The 26,351-nt window shown below is 42.0% G+C and overlaps 1 protein-coding gene across 8 annotated transcripts in view; it reads left to right on the top strand.

Moving 5' to 3' along the window:
* Window positions 1-26,351, top strand: part of FOXN3 (forkhead box N3) — a 301,624-nt gene that overhangs the window by 103,726 nt on the left and 171,547 nt on the right. For 4 of the 8 annotated variants that reach the window (XM_054025439.1, XM_054025442.1, XM_054025440.1 and 1 more), the window contains one exon: window positions 21,043-21,599. In XM_054025439.1, the coding sequence (XP_053881414.1) occupies window positions 21,057-21,599 (543 nt within the window). In that variant the 5' untranslated portion in view covers window positions 21,043-21,056. Of the gene's footprint in view, window positions 1-6,283; window positions 6,334-17,204; window positions 17,384-21,042; window positions 21,600-26,351 lie in introns of those variants that run through there. The other 4 variants (XM_054025446.1, XM_054025445.1, XM_054025438.1 and 1 more) reach the window with 2 other exon arrangements.

Genomic DNA, 26,351 nt, shown 5'->3' with positions numbered 1-26,351 from the left:
GCTGGCCTGCTGAGCCCTCTGGAACTGGGAACTGATTGGAGGGAAAAGGGACCAGTTGAATGAGAAACTGGCTAAGGCCCTACAGCTTGCCTAAGTTACAAGTCCAGCTCCAAGGGGGAAAGCTGGATGACTCCTGCCTGAAGTAGAGTCAGAGGGATTGTTTGAAATACAAACCCATTTACATAAGGAGGACTGGGGGAGATGTCTGTCTGAGGGAGTTCTAACTGCCTAATCCACAACCTCAGTTCCATGAGGGAAACCGAGGCAGGTTTTCTGTGTTGCCTGGTTTTGCTGCAAGGAGGTGCTGAAGACCAAAGGTGATCACTAATAAGCACCAAAATAACACCTATAGGAAATAGGATCCCAAGCTGTTTTACTATTGGGTTACATAGTTAAAAAACAGAAGAATCCCAGCAGAGGGACAGAACATCACAACCCGCCTTTCGAGCCATCAGAGTGACATCTGGGGACAAAGGCAGAATCCCAGTGCTTGGGCCGGGACTCTCTGTAAAGCAACATGGCTCCTCGTCCCCTTCTCTAAGAAAGGTATTGCTGGGGCTGATTCTTCTCTGTCCATTGGCTTGAATAGAGCTATGCCTGATTTACACCAGCATAAGTGACAGGAGACTCTGGCCTCTAGACTTGGATGCAATCTTATCCACACTGAAGTCAATGGCAAAATTCTCACTGACTTCACTGGGGCAGGATTTCACCTCTGTTGCTGTTTGAATAGTATCTGGCAAACCTGCAAGTGGTGCTGAAGTGGGTAGGAAATTGCTGGAGGCTGAGCTAGTGGCTGCTACTGCTAAAGAGTCTTGCTAGAGAATAGGAAAAGTCTCTTCCCTTTAACAGTGTCTGGCTTTCTGCCAGTAGCCACCTCCTTCTGCAGCAGGCAATGGAGCTGCAGGCAATGCTTGTTGCTTCTCTCCCTCAGGCCACAGCTGCTGAGCCACGTGGGAGCTTCCTGGGAAATAAAGTAACCAACAGCAATCATGATGAACTTGTTCATCACAATATGTATAGTACCCCTGGGCCAAATTCACTCCAGGAGAAATTCACCTCTGCCATAGGCTTAGGTAGACGGTGATTGTTACCCTGACAGTGTATATGGTTGCAACTACACTGAAGTCTGTGTAGTTACACCCATTTACACCACTAGTGAATTTGCACTGTTTTGTTTTTGGTTTTAATCTAGCAAATGAGCTCCCATAGCGTAGCTAGAAGTGTTCTCTCTCTTTGCAAATCTGTAAGGGTGGGTGGATAGACCGACATTCCCTTTGCCAGGAAATGGATATTCCATGCTATGGTTTTAAATGTATTTAATTTCTTTGGAAATTTAAAGGCCTCTTTAGGTGCCCCATCCAGTCCTCTGGGCACTTACCCCCTACCAGAAAAATAGACCATGCACTTAGCAACACAATAGAAAGGACTGTTTCTTCATAATATATTGATGAATTCAACTAAACTAAAACCCTTCCAATTCACCACCAACCACTTCCTCAAAAACTGGGGAAAAGATGGGCTTTGCAGCACACCAGGAAGGTTAACAAATCCAGGCTTTGGGAGAACTGGAGGGGCAGGTTCAAAGGTGAGGACCTCTTAAGGATAACATCTGCCAGCAACTGTCTCCAATTTATAGTGAGGCAGCTCCACCTCAAGCATCTCTGTTAATCACAACTATACAATATGGCATGGGGAGAACAATCCCTCAGGTAGAAAGATGTCAGGCTATTCCTAGGAGGCAGGGTGGCTAGAGCTCTGGACAGCGACTTGGGAGACATGCATTCTATGCCTGGGTCTGCCATTGGTTTCTGGGTGGCCTTGGGCACATCACGTCACGTCATCTCCGTGCCTCAGTTTTCACATCTGTAAAAGGTGGATAATGATACTGATCTCTTTGTAAAGCACTTGGAGATCTGCTGTTGTACAGTGCTATATAAGAGCTAGATATTATTATTTAGGGCTTTAGAGAGACATTTTCAAAAGCACCAAAGGGCTCTGGAAACACCCAAGCCCCACTGAAAGTCAGTTAAAAGTCAATGGAACTAAATCCTTTCACCACCACCTGCAGAAGTGAACAGCAGCACCAATACTTGGAAACCTAATTCCATCTGGAAACCCACTGGCTGTGCTTCCCATCCATCTGAGGATCTCAAAGCCAGGCTATAAATATCTATAAATCCAAAATAGTTCATGTGACAGAATCGCAGCTGTTTTGAAATACTGGAGGAATACTGGAGGTTGACCTGTTTTGGGGATGTTTACTGTATGAATATATTGGTTTAATTACTAGAGCGCTGTAGGAAAAAGGAAAAAACTGGCTCACAATAAGCCACTTCTCAGCAAACGCTTGAGAGCTGTTAAGGGACAATGCCATTACAGAAAAAAGGCCTGTGCATGGCTGAGATCAACTATAGCATGTTAAAAAGGAGACTGTCTGTCTCTCAAAAGAGATGGAAATTGTTCGGAAGAGTTGTTTAGGGGAACCAGACTAAGATTCAGATGTCCCCTGGGGTGTCTGAAAAAGTTAGGTCTGCCTAGGTTATCATGAGGATCTGGGGACTAATTGGAGGGAGAGGGGCCAGCTGCAGCAACAGCTGGCCTTAATTATACGTCCAGGTGAACCTTTAGGTAAGATACACATGTGTAGACTGTTTATTGTTTTTAAAGTCCTTTTTCTCTAAATGCTTTATTCCTGCTGTTAAATTAAATAATACTTTGGTTTAAGAAGGCTGTTGAGTCACTGTAGTCGCCTCTGGTCAGAGTCACCTGAAGGGAAGAGCCGCAGTAAGACCTGCTGGGAAAGTGCATTGATTCACAGGGTATATTGTAGCCGAAGGCCTGGTGTAAGAGTGGAAGAATTGCATAATTCCACCCTGCAATGGATTAAGATAAAGGCGTGAGGACTGACACCTGAAGGGTAAATTTAGAGAGATCAGAAGGGTACCGAGGTGCAGCTAGCTCTGTTATGTGACAGCTGATGTAAATCCCATGAAGACTATAGGGAAAATATGCATAGAAAAACTCCACAAGATGAAATAGAGGGAAATCTCTGATGCAGATCTAGATGATATCCACCCCAAGCCACTGCAAAGATCACAGGGAAGGGCATTAGTGATGCATAGTTCAAGCCTGACTGGCATGGGCCCAATGGATTGAGAGCAATAGAATATTCAGTCTGAGTTTATTTTTCAGCTCAAACTTCTTGGGATATTAATTCACATTGTTCTAACTCGATCCCTTGTCTGTGTGGCTTTATAAAGCAAAGGAGCTTTGTGGGCTGTAGATTTCCTAAAGCACAATGTATTTTTTTTTTCTCTTTTAAATAAAGCAAGTGCTCTATTTTTGAAATAACATAATGAGTGAAAAATGACTTTCCACCTTGGTGGCAGGGCAGCAATTCGTTGTGCTGCCAACTGGAAGATCTGGACCAGGGACAGATTTGGGTTCCCAGGCTCAGTGCCAGAAGAGCTGAGACATATTTTTGAGGTGATGTACTTGGACTCTAGGGGGAGATTGTTGTTGACTGATCTGAGCTGCTTTAGAAAACATCTTGCCAGCTGATCCACAAAACAGCACTGGTCTTTGCTACAAAATGGACTGCTCTTCTGCCCTGAATTGGGTATGAGTTGTATATATAAGATATGGTTGTTATGGTAGCTACAAAGTGTTGCTGTAAAGTTCAGTGTATTTAGAACTTAACTTAAAAAATCTCTGCTTACAAATAAATGTATTACCAGCCACTCATTGATGGATATGTGTTTTTATTCGTATTCTTATTATTTAATTAAATCACTAAGGTTGCTGCAAAGACTGAAGTGTGAGATTAAAATGCATTAGCTCAGCTGTCTGTACTGCAATAAGGGGAGATCCATTTAATCAGCCTTAGTGGTATTGTGCCATAGGTGAACACAACATTTTACAGAAAGAAGAAAAAAAAAAAAAAAAGACAAAGAGCCAGATGCTGGTTTCCCTTAACACTGGTGCAAATCCAGAGTAACTCCATTGCAGTAACCTGGAGTGGACACCAGTTTATGTGAGAGCCAACTCTGAATCCTTGCCCTATGTAACTTTCAATTGCAAATATTATGGAACTCAGTAGGGGACTACTCCTTGTGCATAAAGTTAAGCATGGGCATATGTCCTTCACAAGATCAAGGCCTAACTCCTTTATCCTACAAGCTGATTTGTGAGAAAAGAACTTCTGCACCACTATGGAGCCCAAACTTCAGTGGAGCTTTACATGGATGCTGATCTGCTTACGTGGGCCCCTGCACCTAAGATCCCAATCCTACACAGATTTATACATGTGCTTAACTTTACACCCTGTGAATGTCCTATTGACTTCCATGAGAGTGTTCACATAGGTGAAGTTACTGAAGTGTGTAAATATTTGCAGGATCAAGGCCAAAAGTTTTACCAAAAATAAAGTGAAAAATCTATAGACTAAGGTCCTGATCTTGCAAAGACTTATGCATGTGCTTAACTTTATGCACTATGTGGAGTCCCATTAGGGTTGCCAACTTTCTAATCGCACAAAACCGAACACCCTTGCCCCGCCGCCTGCCCCACCCCAATCCAAGGCCCTGCCCCCCCCACTCCATCCCCTCTCCCTTCCATCGCTCGCTCTGCCCACCCTCACTCACTTTTGCCAGGTTGGGGCAAGGGGTTGAGGTGTGGGAGGGGGTGGGGCCAGGGATGAGGGGTGCAGGAGGGGGCTCTGGGTGGGGCCAAGGGGTTAGAGTGCGGGAGGGAGCTCAGGGCTGGGGCAGGGGGTTGGGGTATGTGGGGGGTGCTGGTTCTGAGGAGGAATTTAGGTGCGGAAGGGGGCTCAGGGCAGGGGGTTGGGGTGAGGGATCCAGGCGGTGCTTACCGCAGGCGGCTCCCGGAAGCAGCCTGCATGTCCCTGCGGCCCCTAGATACAGGGGCAGCCAGGGGTCTCCGTGCACTACCTGTGCCCACAGGTGCCACCCCCACAGCTCCCACTGGCCATAGTTCCTGGCCCAGGGGAGCTGTGGAGCCGACGCTTGGGGCGAGGGCAGCACATGGAACCCCCATGGCCGCCTCTGCTTTAGCCCTGCTGTGCCGCTGACTGGAGCCACCAGGGTCCCTTTTCGACCAAGCATTTCTGTTGAAAACCGGATGCCTGGCAACCCTAAGTACAATTGACTTCCCTGGGACTACTCATAGAGTGCAAAGTTAAGTATATGAGTAACAGGTTTGGGACCTGTGCTTGATTAAGAGGTGAGCGGGGAAGATAATCTCTTACAAAAAGATAGATATTATTACTCTAGGGCAGTGGTTCTCAAACTTGGGCCACTGCTTGTTCAGGGAAAGCCCCTGGCGGGCCGGGCCGGTTTGTTTACCTGCCGTGTCCGCAGGTTCTGCCGATCGCGGCTCCAGGCCAATGGGGGCTGCAGGAAGGGTGGCCAGCACGTCCCTCGGCCCGCGTCACTTCCTGCAGCCCTCATTGGCCTGAAGCGGTGATTGGGAGCCGCGATCAGCCGAACCTGCACATGCGGCAGGTAAACAAACTAGCCCAGTCCACCAGGGGCTTTCCCTGAACAAGCAGCAGCCCAAGTTTGAGAACCACTGCTCTAGGGGACCAGAGTTTTCCCAGGGAAAGTTGAATGTAAAAGTTGTTTGCTTTGTGAATGTCTTGATTGTTGATTTCTTAAAATAATATGAATATTATTATTGTCTACCTAGCAATAAAACCCCAAGATAGGTTAGCAGTATTGAATATTCAATGGACTATCTTTCAGTTGTTGATCATTGTTGAAAGATTTTGTAGTTTGTGCCTCTTTTGCAAATACATGTAATTAGGAAGTTTTAATATCAGTTTGTCCCCCCCATTATTCTTCTGATTTTTGCAGCCAACTGTAGGTTGTTTTTATGCAAACCAGACCAAGTCCTGGGGCAAAACTGACATCACAATGGCTTGTCATTAGAAAAAATCAGGAGCAGGGTGTGGAAAGACTAATGTGGGAAGCTCCCACATTTCCCACCAATGAACTGTGAAGTGAACTCTGCTTGTCAGACAGGTTATTGGGGCAGGACATGTGACGCTGTTTCAAAGCAGCTTTTTTGCCAACACCCTTCAGCTAGGAGAAGCTCAGGAATCTCATCAGGTGGAGAGCTACTGATAAGTTAGGACTTGCATGCTGTGTGGTTGCAGAATACTCCACTGCTTTGTCTTTTTTTTTTTTTTTTTTTAATCACTTGCCTTTTTACAAAGCAACACAAACAGTGCAAGCAAGGATCTAAGTGTGTTTTTCTTGTAGACTCGGAAATGTGAATGTAAACACATGAAGGCTATCCAAATTGCTGTTGGTAGGTAGAAAAGTCTTTTTCCAAGGTTCTTGTTCCATTTCATTAATATTTTTTGTTTTGGAAGAAAAGGGGTGATTAAAAATACAATTCTAACACTATGGATTTGACTTAAAATGAGAAAAAGCCAGGAGAAAATTCAAAGTTGAAGTTGAATCCATCTTTAACTCCCTTTTTCTTGTGCCTAGGTATCGTGTGTTATTTAAGGTCTGGCATTGTTTGGAGACCCTGCAGTGTCTAATGTATTAAATTAGCTCAGAATAGCAATTTCACTTTTAACTATGAGTTTCCTTGCTTACACTTCTGGCTAGGCATTTCTCACCCTTGGAATTAAGTACAGATGTGTATTTCAGTACAGACATGTGTAACTCTAATTGATTTCAGCGGTGGTTGGGCATGTTTCAAAGAGCAGAATTCAGCCCTTAATGTCATTTTAACTTCAGTCTTTGTATGAATTGCTACGTCACATCAGAATTTACTAAACTGCACTTCTAAATATGTGAGCAATTTATCTGGATAATCATAAAGTGTCTGCAGTCTTTACTCAGACAAAAGTCCCAATTGATGTGAACTGCTACATACAGCAACCACTTTTGTTACAGCAAACATTATTTACAATGATAACGGTAAACTATAAACTCTCTTACTTCACATTAAACAGAATAAGGAAAGTCATCTTCATTAATATGGTACTTTTGGGAAAAAGTTTTTGTGTATTCCAGCGCCTAAAAACCAAAATATATCTTTAAAAATGCCTCCATTTTCATGTTGTCACAGATTATAAATTTTAATGGAAATTTAAATAATCACAAATCTCAGGGGGCAGGTTGGATTAACAGTGTTCTGAAGAAATATTTTACCCTAAACTAAAGCACATAAATCAAACCCCAAAATAACTGAAAATGATTGTCATTTTGTTTCCATTTGGACATAGCACTTGTTAATCATGTGTGCACTTGTGTTCTTAGGACTGTAGAGACCGGCATTGCATTTTAAGGTCAGGCTTCAATTTCTGAAGAATCTAATTTAGAACTATTTATAGTGCTTTTTGATTGCCTGTAATAACTAATGGAAAAACTGGGCAACAGAGAAATAAATGTGTAACGGCTGCATCTACTTTAAATTGATTAAAAGTAGTAAAAAGAAGTGTAAATAGAAGAGTGAATTTGACAATGAAACAGAAGCAAGTGTAGTTTCTGTTTTATTGTGAAACGTTTGACAGAAGTAACGCTGACTCCTCAGAAGGCCTTGGATCCCAGTGTTTAAAGTTTACTTTGCTCTTTGTCTTGAGTGGGGTCAGTGTTGTAAGTGAATAATTTATAGGCAGCATGAATGAGCTCATTAGTCACCTTTTCAGAGTCTAAATGAGTTTTGTGGTTGTCATTACATGGGCCTTCTGTTCAGCGGCACAGCAAAATGACAGTTTGGCAGTTGACTGGCTTGTAGCAGGACAGCCTGTCTCTTTTCAAGTCTGGATTTGCTTTTGTGTTCTATTGAAACCCCCATTCTATTACCCAGTGCTGGTCCAGTAACTTTCAGAATTAAGAAGTTTTTCCAGCAAAAGCTCTTTTGTTTTGTTTGTTTGCGTTTAAAAAAATACTGAAAGTGGTTTAACAAGCAAGGGTGGAGCAAATAAAGCAGATACATTAAAATGCATATACACACCCACCCACCATAATTGACTTTTCTATATCGTAATTTGTTTCAAAATGTTGTGTAGTGGTAGGAAATTTAGGCTCCAATCCTGTAACCATTATTGCACATGCATAAGTGTTTGCAGAACTGGGGCTTTTCACAAAGTAGTTGTTTATTAAGGCCATCACCATCCCTTCTGGATGAGGGAAACATGTAGGTAAGGAAACTTTCCTACCAAACATCTGTGGTGCGTGAGAGTGAGACCCTAAATCTTCCAGATTATGCCATCTGTTAGGTGAGGCTGTCTGTTTCCAGAGAGGCAGGGGCGGTGCCAACAGACCCAGCATGAAGCAGGGATCCAACCCCAACCATGAGGATCCCCAACCACAATGGAGGAGCAGAAACCCCCACCCAGTGGAAACCAGAAACTACCCCTTTCTCTTTCCCTCTGCCTAACTCCCATGCCATGATGTCTCAATTCCCCCACCATGGTTCACGCTCTGTGAGAAGTTTCTGTAGAGATGTGGGAATTACTTCTGGTCAGTAAATTCAGTGTTCTTATTCCACGGAGTCTTTTTCCTAATCTATTGAGGGCATGCTGTGCATGGCAGCTGCTCTCTGGTTCAGCCTCCTCAGCACCCTATAGCCCTGCAGAGGACCCAAGGAGAAGGGGGAAATCTACTGCAGATGCTACTGTTTCAGGTTCCCTTTGCACACCCTCCCCACAATTTTAACTTGATCTCTTTCCACAGTGTGGAAGGTCTCCTTCCACAGTGTATTTGGTAGGACTCTTAAACACAACTTGATTTTTTTAAATCAGTTTGTATTGGAGCATAAGCTTTCGTGGGTGAATACCCACGCATACGTCTGTCGAAGTGGGTATTCACCCACGAAAGCTTATGCTCCAATACATCTGGTGGTCTTTAAGGTGCCACAGGACTCTCTGTTGCTTTTTACAGATCTAGACTAACACGGCTAACCCTCTGATACCTTAAATCAGTTTGTAATGTTCTCATCCTACCAGATTACAAAGTGTATCCACATAGCAGCTTTTTTCAAATACAACCGTGCATCCACTGAGTCTGTGTGTCTACACCTATCACACACCCTATGTTAGTATCAGTGCATTCTGGGAAAATCTGGCCAGCAATCCCATAGTCCCTTAGTGGGAAGCAGTGTCCAGAAAACATGCACACAGAACAGCCATTGTAGCATGTGAGGCAGGTATCTTGCTCAGGGGAAAAAAGACTGTCCATCTGTTTAGGCAGGCAGGCATAGCTAGTGAGTCCCATCCACACAGAGAATTAAGTACTGGTTATCGGGAAACGGTCATGTGCTAGTCTAGGCTACTGGTAAGAGCTAAGTGTTGTTAATATCACAATTACAACATGATCAACATTTACTTGGCGTGTGAACACACTTTATTTAGTGTCAGTCATGCTACTAACTGGTTGCAAACCCTGTCTCCAAGAATAGATACGATTTTAAGAAAAAGCTCACATTTTAAGCAAGGCACACATCTCTAGGAATTAACAGTTTACTGATAGCTATATTATTCAAGGTGAGTTTCACTAAAAGTAAGTGTGGAACTGCTGAAAGATCAAGACTGTGTAAAAAGTGATGCTCTTTAGAACTTCCTTGAAATCTGTGGAAGACATGCCTTCTGATTCCATGCAATATCTCCCATAAATTGTCACACGCAAGATTCTACTATGCTAACTTAAATTGCATTTGTGGATATACAAATAAAGGGCCAAAGCCTAAAGTTCTTATTCAGGTCTTACTGAAATGAAGAGCTTTTATTTCAAGAAAAACTGAGTAAGGACTTCCAGATTTGACCCAGAAATAATTGTAATTTGTTTTTAGCAGGTCCATCCAACAGTAAAACTTTGTAACAGTATTAATTTGTGTTAGTTACTGTTTTCCTAGGTAACTTTATTATTCAAAATTGAATTTTTTTGCTTTGTATGTGACTTTGGTTGCTTCATTTCCTTCTCCCTGCATCCAAAAAGATAAAATCAAATCCAGTTGATTTCTGTCTTTGATAACTTTGGCAGGTTTGTCATACAATTGTGGTACGAGGAATTCTAAGTTAGAGATAATACAAGGGCAAATTACTGTTATACCAGTGTAACTGACAACAGAATCTGGTCCATCAAACACCAGAAAAGTTTGAAAATGAAAAACTCATTTTGTTTCTGTCTCCTGCAAAATCTGAATGTAAACTAGAAAGACAGGTTACACTACAGGCTTGTGCTGGTATAACTATGTTGGTCGGGGGTGTAGTGACTTGTGATCTCTGATTGACAGCTATGCCCACAAAAGCTCCTAGAGTAGCTGCAGTTGTACTGCAAAGTTGCACTTTTACTGTTATGGTTTGTTTGTTCAGGGGGAGGGGGCTGGAATATGCGATACCAGCAAAAGTGCAGTTTTGCTGGTATAAACTGCATACATACTAGGAGTGCTTTTCTGGTATACTATTCTGATATGGCTGTACTGGTAAAGGGCACTTACTGTAGACCTGGCTTAATAATTGTATGTGGAACAAAGTAGCATGTGATTTTTCTCCCCACCCCCTTTAACTACTGATCGTTTGACAGCTGTATATAATTTTAGTACAAAGTATAACCATTTCCTTAGAAGTTGCAGGTGTGTGTAAACTACAATGGCATCATAAACTTCTGTGCACCATTTTACAAAGGAACTTTTACATGAAACACTGTATTGTGTTGTTCTGATTATTCAAAATTAATTATACTGAGGTTCATGGAACACCAAAACTAAAGAAACATATAACTTTGTTTTGTCTGATCACTGGCAAGATGTATGCCTCTTATAAAGCTTTGCACTGATACTCATTTTCTCACAAATTCAGCTCTTTCTGTTGGGTTTCCACAATTGGTGTAATTGAGAACTTGAGGAATGTTTAAATGAGAGGATAAAACAGTTATGTAACTCTGATTATATGTATCACAGGGAATGGTCACAGTAGAGGTCTCCCATCAGTAAATAGGAGTGGTGTTGGTATCAGACTTGTGCAATATGTATCCATCATCATGAGAACCTCTATTATCCCCTCCTAATGTGTGCGTGTGGAGGTGGACTCCATTATATAGATGTGGGGAAAGGGAGGTTAGCATGTGACTCTAAATAGTCATTTGATGAACAAGAAGAGGAAATGCCCAGCATAAGTGGCGGCATGAAAGAAGGCAGAAATACAATGTGGGGAAGAAAAGAAACAAAAAAGGTCACTTGGGAGGAGCAGTTGCAGCAGGAAGTGTAAAAGAGGAAATAAGGGCAAAAGTGCATTGTGTTAACAATCTGTTTTTTTAAATAGTGCCCAAATGTGTGTAAGGTGCCATCAATAGACATAAGACAGGATCCCTGCCCCAAGGACATTACAAGCTAAGTTTAGACATGATACAACAAGAAGAGGAAACAAACCAGTGGGGAGGAAGAACGAGCAGGAAGAAAACGGTGAAGGCTAGTGCACAGCAGTATGGATCACAACCTTCTAATGAGACTGTAAAATAAAATAGATTGTAAACTCTTTGGGGCAGGAACCATGTTTGCTTCTGTGCTTGCAGCATGCCTAACACAAAAGGGCCCCAATTAGAACTGGGAGCTCTGGGTACAACTGCAGTACAAACCATAAATAATAATTCACAGGCATAATCAGCACATTTCTTTTAGACCTCTTGAAAGAACTGGGTCTTCAGGAAAGCTTTGTCTGAGGGGAAGGTAGCAGCCTGGGAGGATGGCTCTGGCAAGGTGCTCCATAAATAGGCGTTGACATGGAAAAAATAAATGGAGACAGTTGTGGGAGAAACAGACAAACTGACGGTGGTGCAAGGCTTGATGCCCTGAGTGGACTGATCAGAGCAATGTGATCAGAGACTAGGTTAGACTGGGGTTGGGTAGGAACTTGAAGGTGATGACCAAAAGTTTGAACCTGATGCATTGTGGGATTGGGGCAGACAGTAGAAATATTCAGAGGGGTGGTGAAACATCAACAGACAAATGGACAGGGAAAATGTTCTCACCAGTGATGATGATGATGATGATGGAGGGAAGATCAGAGTCGGTGCTCTTTGCCATGCTTAGCTTGCAGGAGGTATCTGAGATTCCAGACTGGATGGAGGGTAAGGGAATGGGGTAGAGAGAGATTCCTGGAAATCCTCATTAAACAGAGAGACTTGAAACAGTGACTGGTATTTTTCAAAATTGAATTGAAAGTTAATACATTCTTGTATCGCTATCTACGGTGCAATAATAAATTACTGGAGATACTTCTAACAAATGTTTGACACCACATATACTCTGATCTTCCTGGACACACAACACTTCTCATCTGAAAATGTCAAAAGCCCTTTACAAAAGTATTATTATTGTTTATTTGTATTATGATAGCACCTAGGAATGAACAAAGACTCCATTGTGCTAGGCACTGGACAAACAGAATAAAAGAGATTTCCTGCCCCAGAAAGCTTACAATCTTATTATCCCCCACTTACACATGGGGAAACTGAGCCACAGTGATTTCCCTAAGATTGCACAACATAAGAATGGCCCTACTGGGTCAGACCACATGTCCATCTAGCCCAGTATCCTGTCTTTTGACAGTGGCCAGTGCCAGGTGCCCCAGAGAAAATGAACAGAACAGGTAATCATCAAGTGATCTATCCCGTTTCTCATTCCCAGCTTCTTGCAAACAGAGGCTAGGGACACCATTCCCGCCCATCCTGGCTAATAGCCATTGATGGACCTATCCTCCATGAATTTATCTAGTTCTTTTTTGAACCCTGTTATGGTCTTGGCCTTCACAACATTCTCTGGCAAGGAGTTCCACAGATTGACTGTGCATTGTGTGAAGAAATACTTTTTTATTTGTTTTAAACCTGCTGCCTATTAATTTCATTTGGTGACCCCTATTCTTGTGTTATGAGAAATAGTACATGATACTTCCTTATCTACTTTCTCTATACCAGTCATGATTTTATAGACCTCAATCATATCTCCCGTTAGCCGTCTCTTTCCAAGCTGAAAAATCCCCGTCTTGTTTATCTCTCCTCAGACAGAAGCCGTTCCATACCCCTAATCATTTTTGTTGCCCTTTTCTGAACCTTTTCCAATTCCAATATATCTTTTTTGAGATGGGGCGACCACATCTGCACACAGTATTCAAGATGTGGGCGTACCATGGATTAATATAGAGGCAACGTGATATTTTCTGTCCTATTATCTATTCCTTCTTAATTATTTCCAGCATTCTGTTCGCTTTTTTAACTGCCGCTGCACATTGAGGCTATATCTACACTTCAGCTTATGTCAGCATAACTTACATCGTTCAGGGGAGTGAATAAACCACCCCCATGAGGGACATAAGTTACACCGACAAGCGCTTGCAGGGGTGCTTCTGGGGATAGTGGGGGTGGCTGAGAGCCATTGAACCAAACTGTAAACCCTGTATATGACTGAAACCACTTTAAGTCAGGGGGTGTAGCAGCACACCCAGCACTTCTAGTTCCAGCACCTATGAACACTGGTCTGCATAGTGCTATGTTGGTGGGGGAGCTTCTCCCATTTACTTAGTTTCTGCCACTTGTGGAGGTGGTTTTATTATGCCAGTGGGAAAGTGCTCTCCTGTCAGCACAGCGCATCTTCACCGACATGCTGCAGCGGCGCTGCTGCAACACTGATCCTGTAGACATGGCCACAGTCGCTGACAGCAAGGACTGGAATATACATGTTTTCTGTCCCCCAGTCCTGTGCTCTAGCCAGTAGAGAATACTGCTTACCATACATGCATTTCAAACATTTTGGGCTGATCCGCTGCTTGTTATCCTTATGGCTTACTGTGGCAGGACCTGTTTTCCCACAGAAAAGCTGTAACATTCTGGAATTGATCCTACTCCCATTGAGTCAATTGGAAATTTTACTACTGATTTGAAACAGAATAGAATTGAACTCTGTATCTGAACAGGATACATACATAGGTACTGAGATTTTAGATGCAATAGTCTTTATATCCCACAACAGTATCCCATGAGATTTTGCCCTTGATAGGTCTGAAACAATGCTCATTAACTGAATTCCACTTAGTTTTGTAAGACACTTGACTTTTGAAACAAATGGCAAACGTGGTGAATGTCTCCTCTTTGATGTTGATAAAGAGTCAGTTGTCTTACTTAAAGAACTTCTCCAAGTACTTAGAGTAAATTTCTGGGGGTGGGGTTATTTGGTAATTTAGTTTCTGTTTAAAACAAAATGGCCATGAGATAAGAATTGTGTAAGGTAATGGTCCACAGTGTGCTTCCATGATAGAAAGAAGTGTGATTGCAGGGTATTGTTAGGAGCAGGTAATAAAGATATTTTGTTGTCTAATGGGTATTGTTTCCATTCTTACATTCAGCTGCTGGTACAGCTTTCAGAAAACATGCAAGAATGTGAAATATCAGTTCAGTAGACAGAGGGGAAAAACCTATCAGCAAGGGAAGATCTTAGCAAGACGTGACCAGAATTTATGTCAGTTCTCTAAATGGAAAAACAGTCACTTTTTTGCTGGTGTAACTGCATCTACACCAGTGCTTTTGCCAATATAAAAATCACATCTGTAACTAGGGTGACCAGATAGCAATTGTGAAAAATTGGGACAGCGGGTGGGGGTAATAGGTGCCTATGTAAGAAAAAGCTCCAGAAATCGTGACTATCCCTATAAAATCGAGACATCTGGTCACCCTACTTCTAACCAACATTGTATGGGCAAAAAATTCTAGTGTAGACCTGGCCTATGTTGAAGGGAAAATTTGGTGTAGCTATAAACTAATTTGCAGATTTTGTTAATTCAGAATGGAAAACGCTTGATTTTTGGATTACCCTTAAAACTATTAATTATGCTAATTTTAAAGGTGGTTAATTGTATCAGGATTTTCTTTTCTTAACTCAGTTATGTGAATACAGTATTAGAGCAGGAAATGTTACCTAGTGCATAGAGTACTATGACTGTGAGTTGGGAGACCTGGTGTCTGTCTATTCCCTACTCTGCCACTAGTGTGACCTTGGGGAAGTCATGTCCCTCTCTGCCTCAGTTTCCCTATCTGTACATGGGGATAAATATACCAGCCTCCTTTTATAAAGTCTTTTGAGATCTGCTGATGAAAAGCACTACATAAAAGCTAGTAGTTTATAGGTGTAGGAATTTGGTGTAAAGAGGCCTGGGTTTTATATCTAGCTTTGCCACTGACTGAAGTGAAGTCAGTCTCTGTGCCTCAGTTTCCCCACTTGTATAATTCTGTTGACCCAGATTTGTGCAATATTTTGAGCTGTACAGATGAAAAATTTATAAAACTCCTAGCTGTTGGGATTTTACTGTTTTAAGAGACAGTGCTCTTGAACTCATGCAGAATGCAGCTGCACATTTAGAACCTATCTAGACTAACAAAAAAATGGGTGGGTGGGTTTTTTTTGTTTTGTTTTTTTTAAAATTAGCTTAATTCAACTAGTTTAACTCAATTGGTGTTAAGTGGGTTTCTCAACTGAATTGACACCAATCCTGTTGAGATAGCTCAACTGGGTGGGAATGAAGTACCTTTTTTTCCTAGTCAAGGCCTCAAAACATGCTTCTCCAAGGAATAAATGGTTTCCCTTCTCCCTGATTGTGTTGATTTCTGATTTGTTTTCTGTTGCAATTTAAAGCATTTGAGGACAGATCCCCAGGTGGAGCAAACTGTCAGACTTATAGCTCCATTTTTAAAGCTATAGAGCTTTAACTGTATTGGGCCCTGGATAATTTAGTACTTCTCTGTGAGTGGATACATACCTCAGCAGTTGGGATTTGCTAAACGAAGTCCCTTGAGCTAAGTGCTCCCTGGTATAAATTGTAAGGATGCTGGTGGGGATATTTTCCACTGTCCTACACCTGTACTATAATTTACCCCTGTGCATAGTGGATGTAAAAGCACTACCCTATCATTTGACGTCCATTTTGCATGGGGCTATGACTACACAAAATGCAAGGGTTAGTGTTTTCAGTGTTGGGTAGTTTGCTTCCCCTGCTTTGTTTTTTCTAACCCTCAATTTGTTGACCTTCAGACTTGTCTGCTCTCCCAGTCTCTTCTGGGCTGAGGGATGGGTACATCTGGTTGCCACAGCTTTAATTTGGGTGCATTTGGTTGTGTCTTGCTTTTGAATATTGGAGCCTAATAATCTTGTACTGGAGGGGTGCATTCCTATAAATAGAAACATCATTACTACCAGGATATCCCTTGCCAGGGGGGGACCAGTATCCACTGTTAGGGGAGAGTGTGAATAAAGAGGTATCTTTGATTGTGTCCCCCAAAGGAGCAATGCTCGATTGCTGAGACTCTGAAGGAGTGAATTCCAGAGCCCCAAACTAGCTCTTTCCCCCTGCTGCTCTCGAGAACAACTTTGAGGCCTGGGGCTGCTCTAACATCCCGATCAACCTTAATCTTTTATTTTTTTAAAGTCTGAGACTTTTTAAATGCTCACCCCGTTGTGAGACAGCGTTTTCATTGAGACGATTACAGTCTCCCTCCTGATGTTTTCAGATCTAACACCGCTCTGCACCGCCGCAGTTTCAGAGCGTAGTGCAAACATTGGCTCAGCAATGTTTCTAATCACACACGCACTAACAACTCGGATAAGGCCGAGTTGGAGACAGGCCCCGAGTAGTTAGAAACTCTGAGATGCCTTTCAGACCATCCAAACTAGGAGCGAGGGAGGGGTGACGGCGAGCCCCCAGGAGAGAGGAAATGTCTGTGTAACTCGCAGGAGGGAAGAGAGAGTCTGGGGAAGTGGCGGAGAAGCAACTGAAGGAGCCGGAGGAGGAGGGAAGGCAGCTGGTGAATTTCCTGTGAGCGATCAGAACGTGGAGCAGGGGGGAGCCGGATTTGCTGGGGCAGCTGCCGTGCTGGGGGTGTGGGCGGGCAGGAAGGGTGTTTTCATCCCTCCCCCCGTCTGCAATTGGGATCTCCGTGTGTGCAACGCGAGCGAACACCCTCCCCCACCCCCTTGGCCCTCCCCTCCCTTCCGTGGCTGCTCTGGTGCTGGCCCAGCCCACGTTTTCTCTTTCTCCCTCCCTCCCTGGTCATGTGTCGCCTTTTTTTGTTTGCTTGCAGTGGAAACAATTTATCGCTCTTCTGCTAGCGCCGACCCAAATCGCTGCCCATCAGGAGTAAAGGGGAGGGGGGGAGGGAAGGCTGAAAGTGGGGGGGCGGGAAGGTAAAACTGCAGGAGGGTCCCATGCTACTGTATTTCCTCTTGTGCCCTGGGACCCCTTTCCCCTTCTGCACATTGTTGGCTCAGTCTAAAGGAGGAGACGATGCCTTGTTCAATCAGATGAAAGTTTGCATAATAACCATGAAAGGACAGCGGTAAAATCTAACCTCTCTCAAGCCAGGTAAGTTGTTGTTTGTTATTTTTGACGATTGCATAAGGCACTGCATCGGAAGCTCAGTGTGGCGAGAGGGAAATCGCAGATCCTTTTTCTGCAAATTTGATCAGCTCTTTTCATTAATTACAAACGTGCTGATCGGCTTTCGGAATTGTAGATCGTGTCTGTGCTTCTAGTTAAACCAAAGAAGGGAGTAAGTTGATCGAAGAGTTCTGTGTATGCCCTAAATGTGTGTTGTTGTTTTAGTTGCTACCTTGATTTCCTAAGATACTTAATGAACAGAGTTCGCATTGTCTTTAAACTAAAAAGCCATCGTAGGCAACAGTCTGACTCTCCAGCTCTTAAATCTTGCTGTCTATTTACCAATTGGTGGGGGGAGACTCTTTTAGCAAAGACCTAATTTAAAAAAAAAATCCATTCGCTGTTTGGCGGTAGAAAGAGCAGGTCAGAATAATAGATCAGAACGCTGGGACCATAACTCCTTAGGCTTCTGAGGTATATTGATAAGTTGCTTTTATGGCATGATCCAGTAAGGCCAATAAAAGGTTTATGACATCTCACCAGCATTGAAGGTATGTTTGCTGCAACTGCAAATGGCACGGGCACTGTGTAGGAATAAGAGCAGTTTTCCAGTTTCCTAGCAACACCGTTGATTGACTCGAATCCCAGCCAGTCACGGCGTGCCTTTTCCCCTTCAAATGTTTTTGACAAGTACAGGACGAGTGTTGCAATGTGCCTGTTTCAAAGTGCAGCAGAACCAGTCTCTGGCTGCCTTTCATCCTCCTGCTTTATTTTTCCTTTGTCAACTCATTTTTTTTTCTTTAAAGATACACATCTGTTCAGGCCTCAACTATATCTCTAGTAGTTATTCTGGAGAACGTATTAATAGCGGGTGGGTAGTGACCTTCCCCTCCCCCCGCTTTCTTTTTCCTCTCAACCATTTCTGTTCCTCTGTGACGGGAAACGAAAGAGAGTGTAACTCATACCAAACAGAAAAGTTGGTAAAGGAGTTCACCAGCGAATAACTATTTACATATCTGGTGGAGCGACCTCATTGGCAGCAGATTAAAAAATGTTTGCTTAACTGCAGACTCTCATGTGATCAGGCATTTCTTTGTCTAAATATGGAGAGAGAAAAAAATGCAATTTGGCATACAGTTACAGTCAAATACTGGAAAACTCAGTTGTGGTTTTTGAAAAAAAATGTTGCAAACCAAAGTTTAGGGGACAGCAAGCCAATATATCATGTATACGATGGCGTTGTTTTTTCTTTAGTGTGCTTGAGGGCCTAAATTGCAAGGTGCTGAGCATCTTCAACTCCTGCTGAACTCCAATTGGATTTGAGAATTCTGAGAACCCGGCAAGGGCAATGACCTTACTTAGTTGCAAAGGTGAAAGAATCAGACTGACTTGAAACTTACTGTCTCTTTGCCTTCCTCATATGAATTCACTCATGGAAAAGTGTTCTGTAGTTTGATAACTTCTGTAATTTTTTGGGGGGGGCTTCCTATGGACTTTAGTCAGACTATTTCCCTGCTATTTAGTCAGACTATTTCCCGTAGTTCTATTAATAATAATAATAATTAATAATAAAAAAAAACCTGTAGGGAAGTTATCACTAATCTAGGACTTTTTTCATAAATGTGAAAAAAAAAATTGTTACCCTAAAGAAAGTTTTTTTTTTTTTTTTTTTTTCTTGGTGGTTCCTGCAATCTTTTTTTAAAAAATCAGTGACTGAATATAGCAACTAGTGTGTAAGTCCTTAGTCTTTAAGCAGAAGTCACCATTGAAATCAGTGAAGAGTTCTGTCTAAAAATGGATGGCATGATATGGCCCTTTGGGAGGATACTGGCAAATAAGCAAATTAGACAGAAAGAGAGCAGCATGTTGTCATAGCAACAGTGCAATTAAATTACTTTACTGTCAGCCATGATATAATTTTCCTGTTTAGGAGCTCATGGGGCATAACTTCTGTTAGGAGCCAAAGTTGAGTTTGCATCATAGGCGAGCAGTGCACAGTGCCCTGATTTTGGAGTAAACTGTAAAACTCGTATTTATATTCCAGACATTCAGATTCTCTTTAGAAATCTAGGAAGTAGTGTCTATGTAGGCTCAGCCTCTCTGTCCACAGGTCTATATCAATATATTTTCCTCCTCCAGATAGCTTCTGTCTCAGACTAATTACTTTTGTTCTGCTTTTTGTAATGGTTTTACTGTATATTAACTTATTTCTATGTGTGGTAGTGCCAGATAGTGGGTTTTTTTTTTTTTTCAATTTATCTTTGCATAAGCATGTTCTCTTTATCACTACTGTGAAAAGAATTGCAGTAGGGGCACTCTTTCCCCTCTTTTATATCCCATGAATTCTGTCCTTCATTCGTCCCCTTCCCCAGAATGTTGGCCTTGGCTTCCCCCACCTTATCCCCTTCAGCCTTTTTCTGTAGGTAAGGTGTTTCAGCCCCTGTGTAATTCTGTCTGCCAATTGCTATAATTTCTCTTTTACTACTACAGCGAGTCTGTGATTCTACGACCAGTATGCCAAATGTGTTCTTGCTAGACAGAGGAATTATAGTGCTTAATATAGTTAGTCTACAATATATTCTACACTTTTGTTTCCATGCAGGCATCCTTTTCCGCTTGTTAAGTACTTGTGCAGAAAGCTCAATAAGTTAGCGGTGGGTGTAAAATTCTATCTTTTTTTAATCCGCTTAGTGTTTTGTTTATGAAAACTGAAGGCACATTTCTCCCCTTGCAGTGCCCACCACCCCTCTTTTTTGTTTTGTTTTACTCCCACCTGTTTCTGTTGAATCACTCAGATTATTTATCTGGAAAAGCTTCTGATCTTTCCCAGTCCTTCTGAATATTATTGATCTCTCACTCCCTCTTAGCCCCCTAATGCAGTATTCTCCGCAAATGTTGTCACCATACTTCTTCTAGGTCACTTTTATAATTCTTAATATTTCCCATGGATTCTCATTTATGCCACATTTCAATTAAGTTTCAATGTATGTTCGAACCCCCTTTATTTACATGTACTTTGATGTGTCCTGTTTTTCTAGCACATGCCTCTGTATTTCTTGGCCCAATCCCAAATTGCAGGATCCCCTTCATGTCTGTTTAAAAAGTACTGCTCCTAGTTTTGAGCTCGATCATAATTGTGCTATAGTTAAATTTGACGTTTGCTTGCTTGTGCCGTCAGCCAGAGGAGGCAGAGTGACTTTAATCACAATGCTGTTGTGTTGTCTTCAAACAGCTGTACTTAATCTGAAGCAACTGGCCTTATGCACCCTGTTGTTTTTTTTTAAGTTTATGTACTTATTAAAAGCAGCACGAGTGGAGTATTCTATGATTTGATACATGTATTCATCATTAAAGGGATGTGTGTTTTGGATTTCCTGTATGGAGTTTTGAGTACATGCAGAATTGAGGCATATCAGGATTATCGTATTATCCTATGGACTGAAATTTCATTCCTTTTCCTGACTGTAAATTATTTTACCTAAGTCTTGGATGTGTGTTTATGTGATCCTGTCATTTTTAATGTAGAACATAAAAGGCCAAATTATTGACTGGGGAAAAGCTGTCAAAATGTTATGTTATAGCTGTTTTACCAGCTAACTTTCTTTCTTTTCCTCCCCACCCCTGCTTTGGATTTACTCTACTAGGAGCTTCTGTCTAAATGGGTCCAGTCATGCCTCCCAGTAAGAAGCCAGAGGGCTCAGGAATTACTGTTTCCAGCGGACTGAGTCAGTGTTACCAAGATAGCGATTTATCAAAGGCACTTCATGAGGACGAGGACCTAGATTTCTCTTTGCCTGCCATCAGATTAGATAAAGGGGCCGTGGAGGATGAAGAACTAACTAACTTGAACTGGTTACATGAGAGCAAGAATTTGCTGAAAAGCTTTGGAGACTCAGTTTTAAGAAGTGTTAGCCCAGTTCAGGACATTGATGATGACACGCCTCCTTCTCCTGCTCAGTCGGACATGCCCTATGATGCCAAGCAGAACCCCAATTGCAAACCTCCTTATTCCTTTAGCTGCCTCATATTTATGGCCATTGAGGACTCGCCAACCAAACGCCTGCCTGTAAAGGATATATACAACTGGATCCTAGAACACTTTCCCTATTTTGCTAATGCTCCCACTGGATGGAAAAATTCCGTGAGACATAATCTGTCGTTGAATAAGTGTTTTAAGAAGGTGGACAAAGACAGAAGTCAGGTAAGATTCCAGCTATTCAGACATACCTGTTCGTAATGAAATTCATCTACTCATCTTAAAATGTATTCATTATAGTCAAATGCAGTTTACATTACTATCTCTGGTAATTTCAGTTCATTACATTCACAAAGCCAGCATTGCTCTAGGATGGTTCGTTCTGACTTTATTAAATTCATTGTCTAGACATCTGTAAGAAAGGACTCTTGGGTTTTTTTTTATTTTTCCAGCTGGTGTCTTCATGCGTAGTGGTTAAATATTGTTTTTAGTTATCATGCTGTGCTAATGGTTTCCAGCTATACAAGACGCATGTACTCATACTATAAATAGTGTGCAGTGCTGTTCTTGGCTTACATAAATGTGTAGTGAGAGGGGATGCCATGTGTAAGATTCCATCCCCTTTCCCTTCTCTGAGTTGCAATTTGAAGAAACTTTGTCACTTGTAAAAATTCAGAAGAAGTTCAGAGTTCTGGTAGGGAGCCATCTTCCTGTGCACTTAATCTCCTCTGAGAGGACATAAGTGTGGCAGCGGCCAAGGATAAAGGTGGTGACACAGGTGTTTGGGTCCCATCCTGTAACCACTGTGACCACCGGAAGTTAAATTATGCTCTTTTATGCCCATGAAGCCTCCTTGACCTCAGTGAGGTGGCATGGGTATAAGAAGCAGATTTTTAACACCCAGATCTTCACTATTGCTGTGTTTCTTGGTTTCACTGTTTGAATTTATTCAGTTGCATCTGAAGAAACAGGCTGTGAATGAGAGGAAGGGAAAATGAACAGTGTGTTGAGAGCATTACTATTTCCTGCAAAACTTTTAATTGCATACATCTGTCCATTAAGGGCAACAGTTGTCCAATTCCAAATGGCTACAGCCTCTTAAAGCAATAGGACTTATGAACCCTCAGCAGAGGAACTGCCATGGGAATTGGCAGGCTGCTATTTCTCCAATTTGCTCTCTAATTCTGACAGGTTGGTGAAATAAATGGCAGGTGAAATTACACAAATTTATAGAAAATATCTATATAGTGGACACACTCTTCGTTTTGAAAAATACCGATTTATTCAGCTTTGTATTTTTAATTTGGTTTAGCAGTTGCTCTTATTGCAACATATTTTGGCTGTTCCAAAGCTAGATTAGGTGAGATCTGACCCTGAATTCTGTGAAAATGAAACCGAAGCTGATGTAACTCTGAGGTGGAATAAATAATGTTCCAGGGAATGCATAGGTAGACACTAACAACTTTTTGATTAGATTTCCAAACTTTATTTGTGTGGGTTTTTTTTTTTTTTTTTTTTTTTAAACTGAATCGTTACTTTTTAAACTGTGGATTCCTAGAATTCACCCTTTCAGCTAGTTTGGTCTCTGATGTGTTAATGCCACATTTTGATAAATTAGTTGTTGCTGTACATGAGCATGCATGAGATTAAAACTGGCCCTTAATTCATGAATTGGAGCTCATTTCACTTGATAAACTAGAGTCCTAATTTCCTATTTGGAAGTGAAAACGTAAGGCAGGGAAAATGCCATACCATTCCTTATCGTGGCCTGTGAATCACACTGCTGACCACAACAAGCTAACAAAATAGACTTAATAAAACAAAAAAATCTTGGAACGAGCTAGATGTGTGTTTAGCATTCCCATTTTCTTTTTGTTACACCTGTTTTCCTCTCTTTCAAAGTTGCCTATCTAGATTGCAGGTTCCCTGCTATGTGTGTATGTCAAGCGTCCAACAGTCTTTTGGGACCATAAGTAATACCACAAAATGATTTCCTCTATAGGAAAATAGAGAAACTGGGGGGTTCCTCTTGCACTATGCATGACTCTGGAAAATTGATCACCTACAATTGATGCTCATGATCACAGTGGTGGTACCATGCCAGCTGTTAAGGTGATGAGTATTTTAGAAATCCCAACTAAAATAAATAAGGAGACTAGGTTCTGATCTCTTCTTGAGAAAATGAGCTGTCAAAAATGTACATATATATGTCTATCTGCTTCCCAGTTCCTCATAACACTCACTTCTCCTGATGGTAACCAGCAGTAATATCGGTGAGATCTCCATTGTCCATTTAAAATGTACATTGAATTAGGTCACTTAAATACCTCCTGTGGTTCTCCCCCTTCCCTAGGGCAAGAGTGCTGGCATTTTGAGACCTGCACGCATGGCACTCACTAGTTGCAACTGCTGATTCCGTTGCTTTGGCATCTAACTGTAGACTTGGGGGCTTTACCTGTTGCACGTGTCTTACAGCAGGTAACTGGATAAATTGTAAAAGACCCGTTCAAAAGGCAGAGTGTAAATACAGACTGAATCTTTGTTTTAGGATCACAAAACTCCCATTAATAGTATTATTGTTCAAGACGATACTTTAAGTTTGCAGTGAAACACTGTGTGCAAGTAGCTGGGTTTGTGTGTGTTTTACTTATTGCTTTTGTGTGGAAAAGTAGGTTAGCAAATGGCATGCCCTGAAATGTTAACGAGGCAGGTTCTAAAATGTGCCCAGTGTATTCAGTTTTTGTTTTGTTTTGTTTTTTTAATCAGTTTTTGGAATTGCAGGCATTTGCTAATTGATGCGCGTTGATACACTGTGGGAAGCTAGATGATTTCTCTTTCAAAATATTTGTTTTTCTGAAAAAATACTGGTGAACAGTTAATTCTCCCTTGAATCCTTTCAGAATATTAGTTTGCTAACTCTTAGCCAGCCCAGTTTATATTCATGTGGCAGTCATTTGTGGCGTTGCAGGCAAGGACAAACAAAGTAAAAAAGGCATTTTCCCTTTTTTGTGCTGCATGCTCAGGGCTGACTGAAAACAGACTGTTCTGTATTTGTGATGACTGTAAAGGCTATAACCATTGTCTTGTGTCTAATTTAAGGTTAGGTTTTTTTAGCTGTCATGTTATTTAATATAGTGCCATTGGAATAAATTTTCTGCAGGCAAGTAGAAAAGACAAGATCTGTGCTGAGGCAGGTGTGATCTAGGTCCACAACAAAAGAGATGTGGGTAGAGTGTACAGAAGTGGAGGGTGGAAGGCAAGACAACAGTAAACAATAAGAATGGAAAACCATGTACGTGTATGATTTTTTTTTTATTTTACTCTCCTCCTTCCCCCTACACCTCCATCACTTCCCATGTCAAGATTACTAGGTCAGACCTTTATAACTTGCACATCCTCAGCAATGTTCCCTCTACTTTTTTACATCCATGTGTGGAATGAATTTTGTTATGTGCACCAATATGGAGGTCATGTGTGGCAGGGGTGGGGTTGAGGGGTTCAGAGTGTGGGAGGGGGCTCAGGGCTGGGGCAGAGGGTTTGGGCGCGGGGGCTGAGGACTCTGGCTGGGAATGTGGGCTCTGAGGTGGGGCGGGAATGAAGAGTTTGGGATTCAGGCTGCCCTGGGGCTGCGGTGGGGAGAGAGGACTCCCCCGCCCCAGCCCTCTCTCACTGCAGTAGCCTGGGGCTGGGAGAGAGGTGCCTCTTCCCCCTCATGCTGTGCGGCTACGCAGCTTAGAGGGAACTTAGATCCTCAGGCTGCTAGATTTGGGCTGGGAGCTTCATCTCTTTCCAAGTATAGAGCTCTGTGTTATCTAGACTGAGCTGTGACATGAATAGAATTGGTTAAAAATGTGTGTTTCTGGCGAATTTCACTAACTTTTTCCTGTTGCTTTGCACGTATGTAGTGGACAATAGGGAGACTTTGGAGCAGCTAATTTACCATGTTTAAGGCACAGGCTGCTTCTGTGGTCCCTTTATTGTGGAAGCTTGACCATTTTTTATATGGCACCTTGTGGACTGCAATACCTAGGCACAGTGAGAGGAATTTCAATCTGAACCCTTCAATTTCATGACTCTTGCATTTAGGGCGACCTTCTGTGTACTTAATTGGGCATGGCGTCTTCGTGTGTGTGTATATATATATAATATATTTTATGAGTGAGTGAGTGAGTGCTTGACTTTTGTATCCTGTGCTCTGTGCCACAGGAAAAAAGATCTACAAACTGCATCACTGCTTCTTTTTTCAAAGTTCTGATATTGTCACACTGATGTTTCTGACTGGTGGAAAAGAAACTTTGGGTGATACAGTACAAAGGTTTGTTCATATATTGCTATTACTGTATAATATCTTTGCACTAGTAATATGACATTGTCTTAACCAATAGACACTTTGTAGATCAATAAGAGCCACGTTTACTAGGTAATTTTTCTAGGATGGTGATTATCTGGGGTAGGCGAAGAGAGAAAACGCTAGTACTTTGTAGTACAAAACCTCTGATTTGAATTTAGCATTTAATAATATAGTAGTCTTCCAGCATATAGAAAATATCACATGATCCTAAGTATAGGAGTTCCCTGGCTTTGTTTGTACTATTAAACCTATGAATTCAGTGATTCAGATTAACCTATTGCAAATGTTCAGATTTAAATGCCCTGTAGTGTATGTCCCATTTAGTACAATCCGTTAGCCCATGACTTTTCCGACTTCCCTACCATCTGGTCCTTGGCTATAGAAAGGAATTTTTCTTGTATATGTGTCTCCATAGCAACGAGTTTGCAGTTGATATGGAAAGTAAGCAGTTGCCTTAGCAACAGAGTTACTGATGTGGCAGCTCCTCTGCTTTCATGGAAAGGGCTAAGCTAGTTCAGGCGCATTATGTAGGTTTGCTGTAATTATAGCTGCACCCACTAGTGCTGCTGTAGTTAAGGGTCTGCAACACTTTTTTGTTTGAACCCCTATTCCCCCTCCCCCCCAGA

This window comes from Malaclemys terrapin, chromosome 4 (genome assembly GCF_027887155.1).
Source record: "Malaclemys terrapin pileata isolate rMalTer1 chromosome 4, rMalTer1.hap1, whole genome shotgun sequence".
Lineage (NCBI taxonomy): Eukaryota > Metazoa > Chordata > Testudines > Emydidae > Malaclemys > Malaclemys terrapin.
The sequence above is the reverse complement of the archived record's forward strand: the minus strand, read 5'-3'. Positions and strand labels throughout refer to the sequence as shown.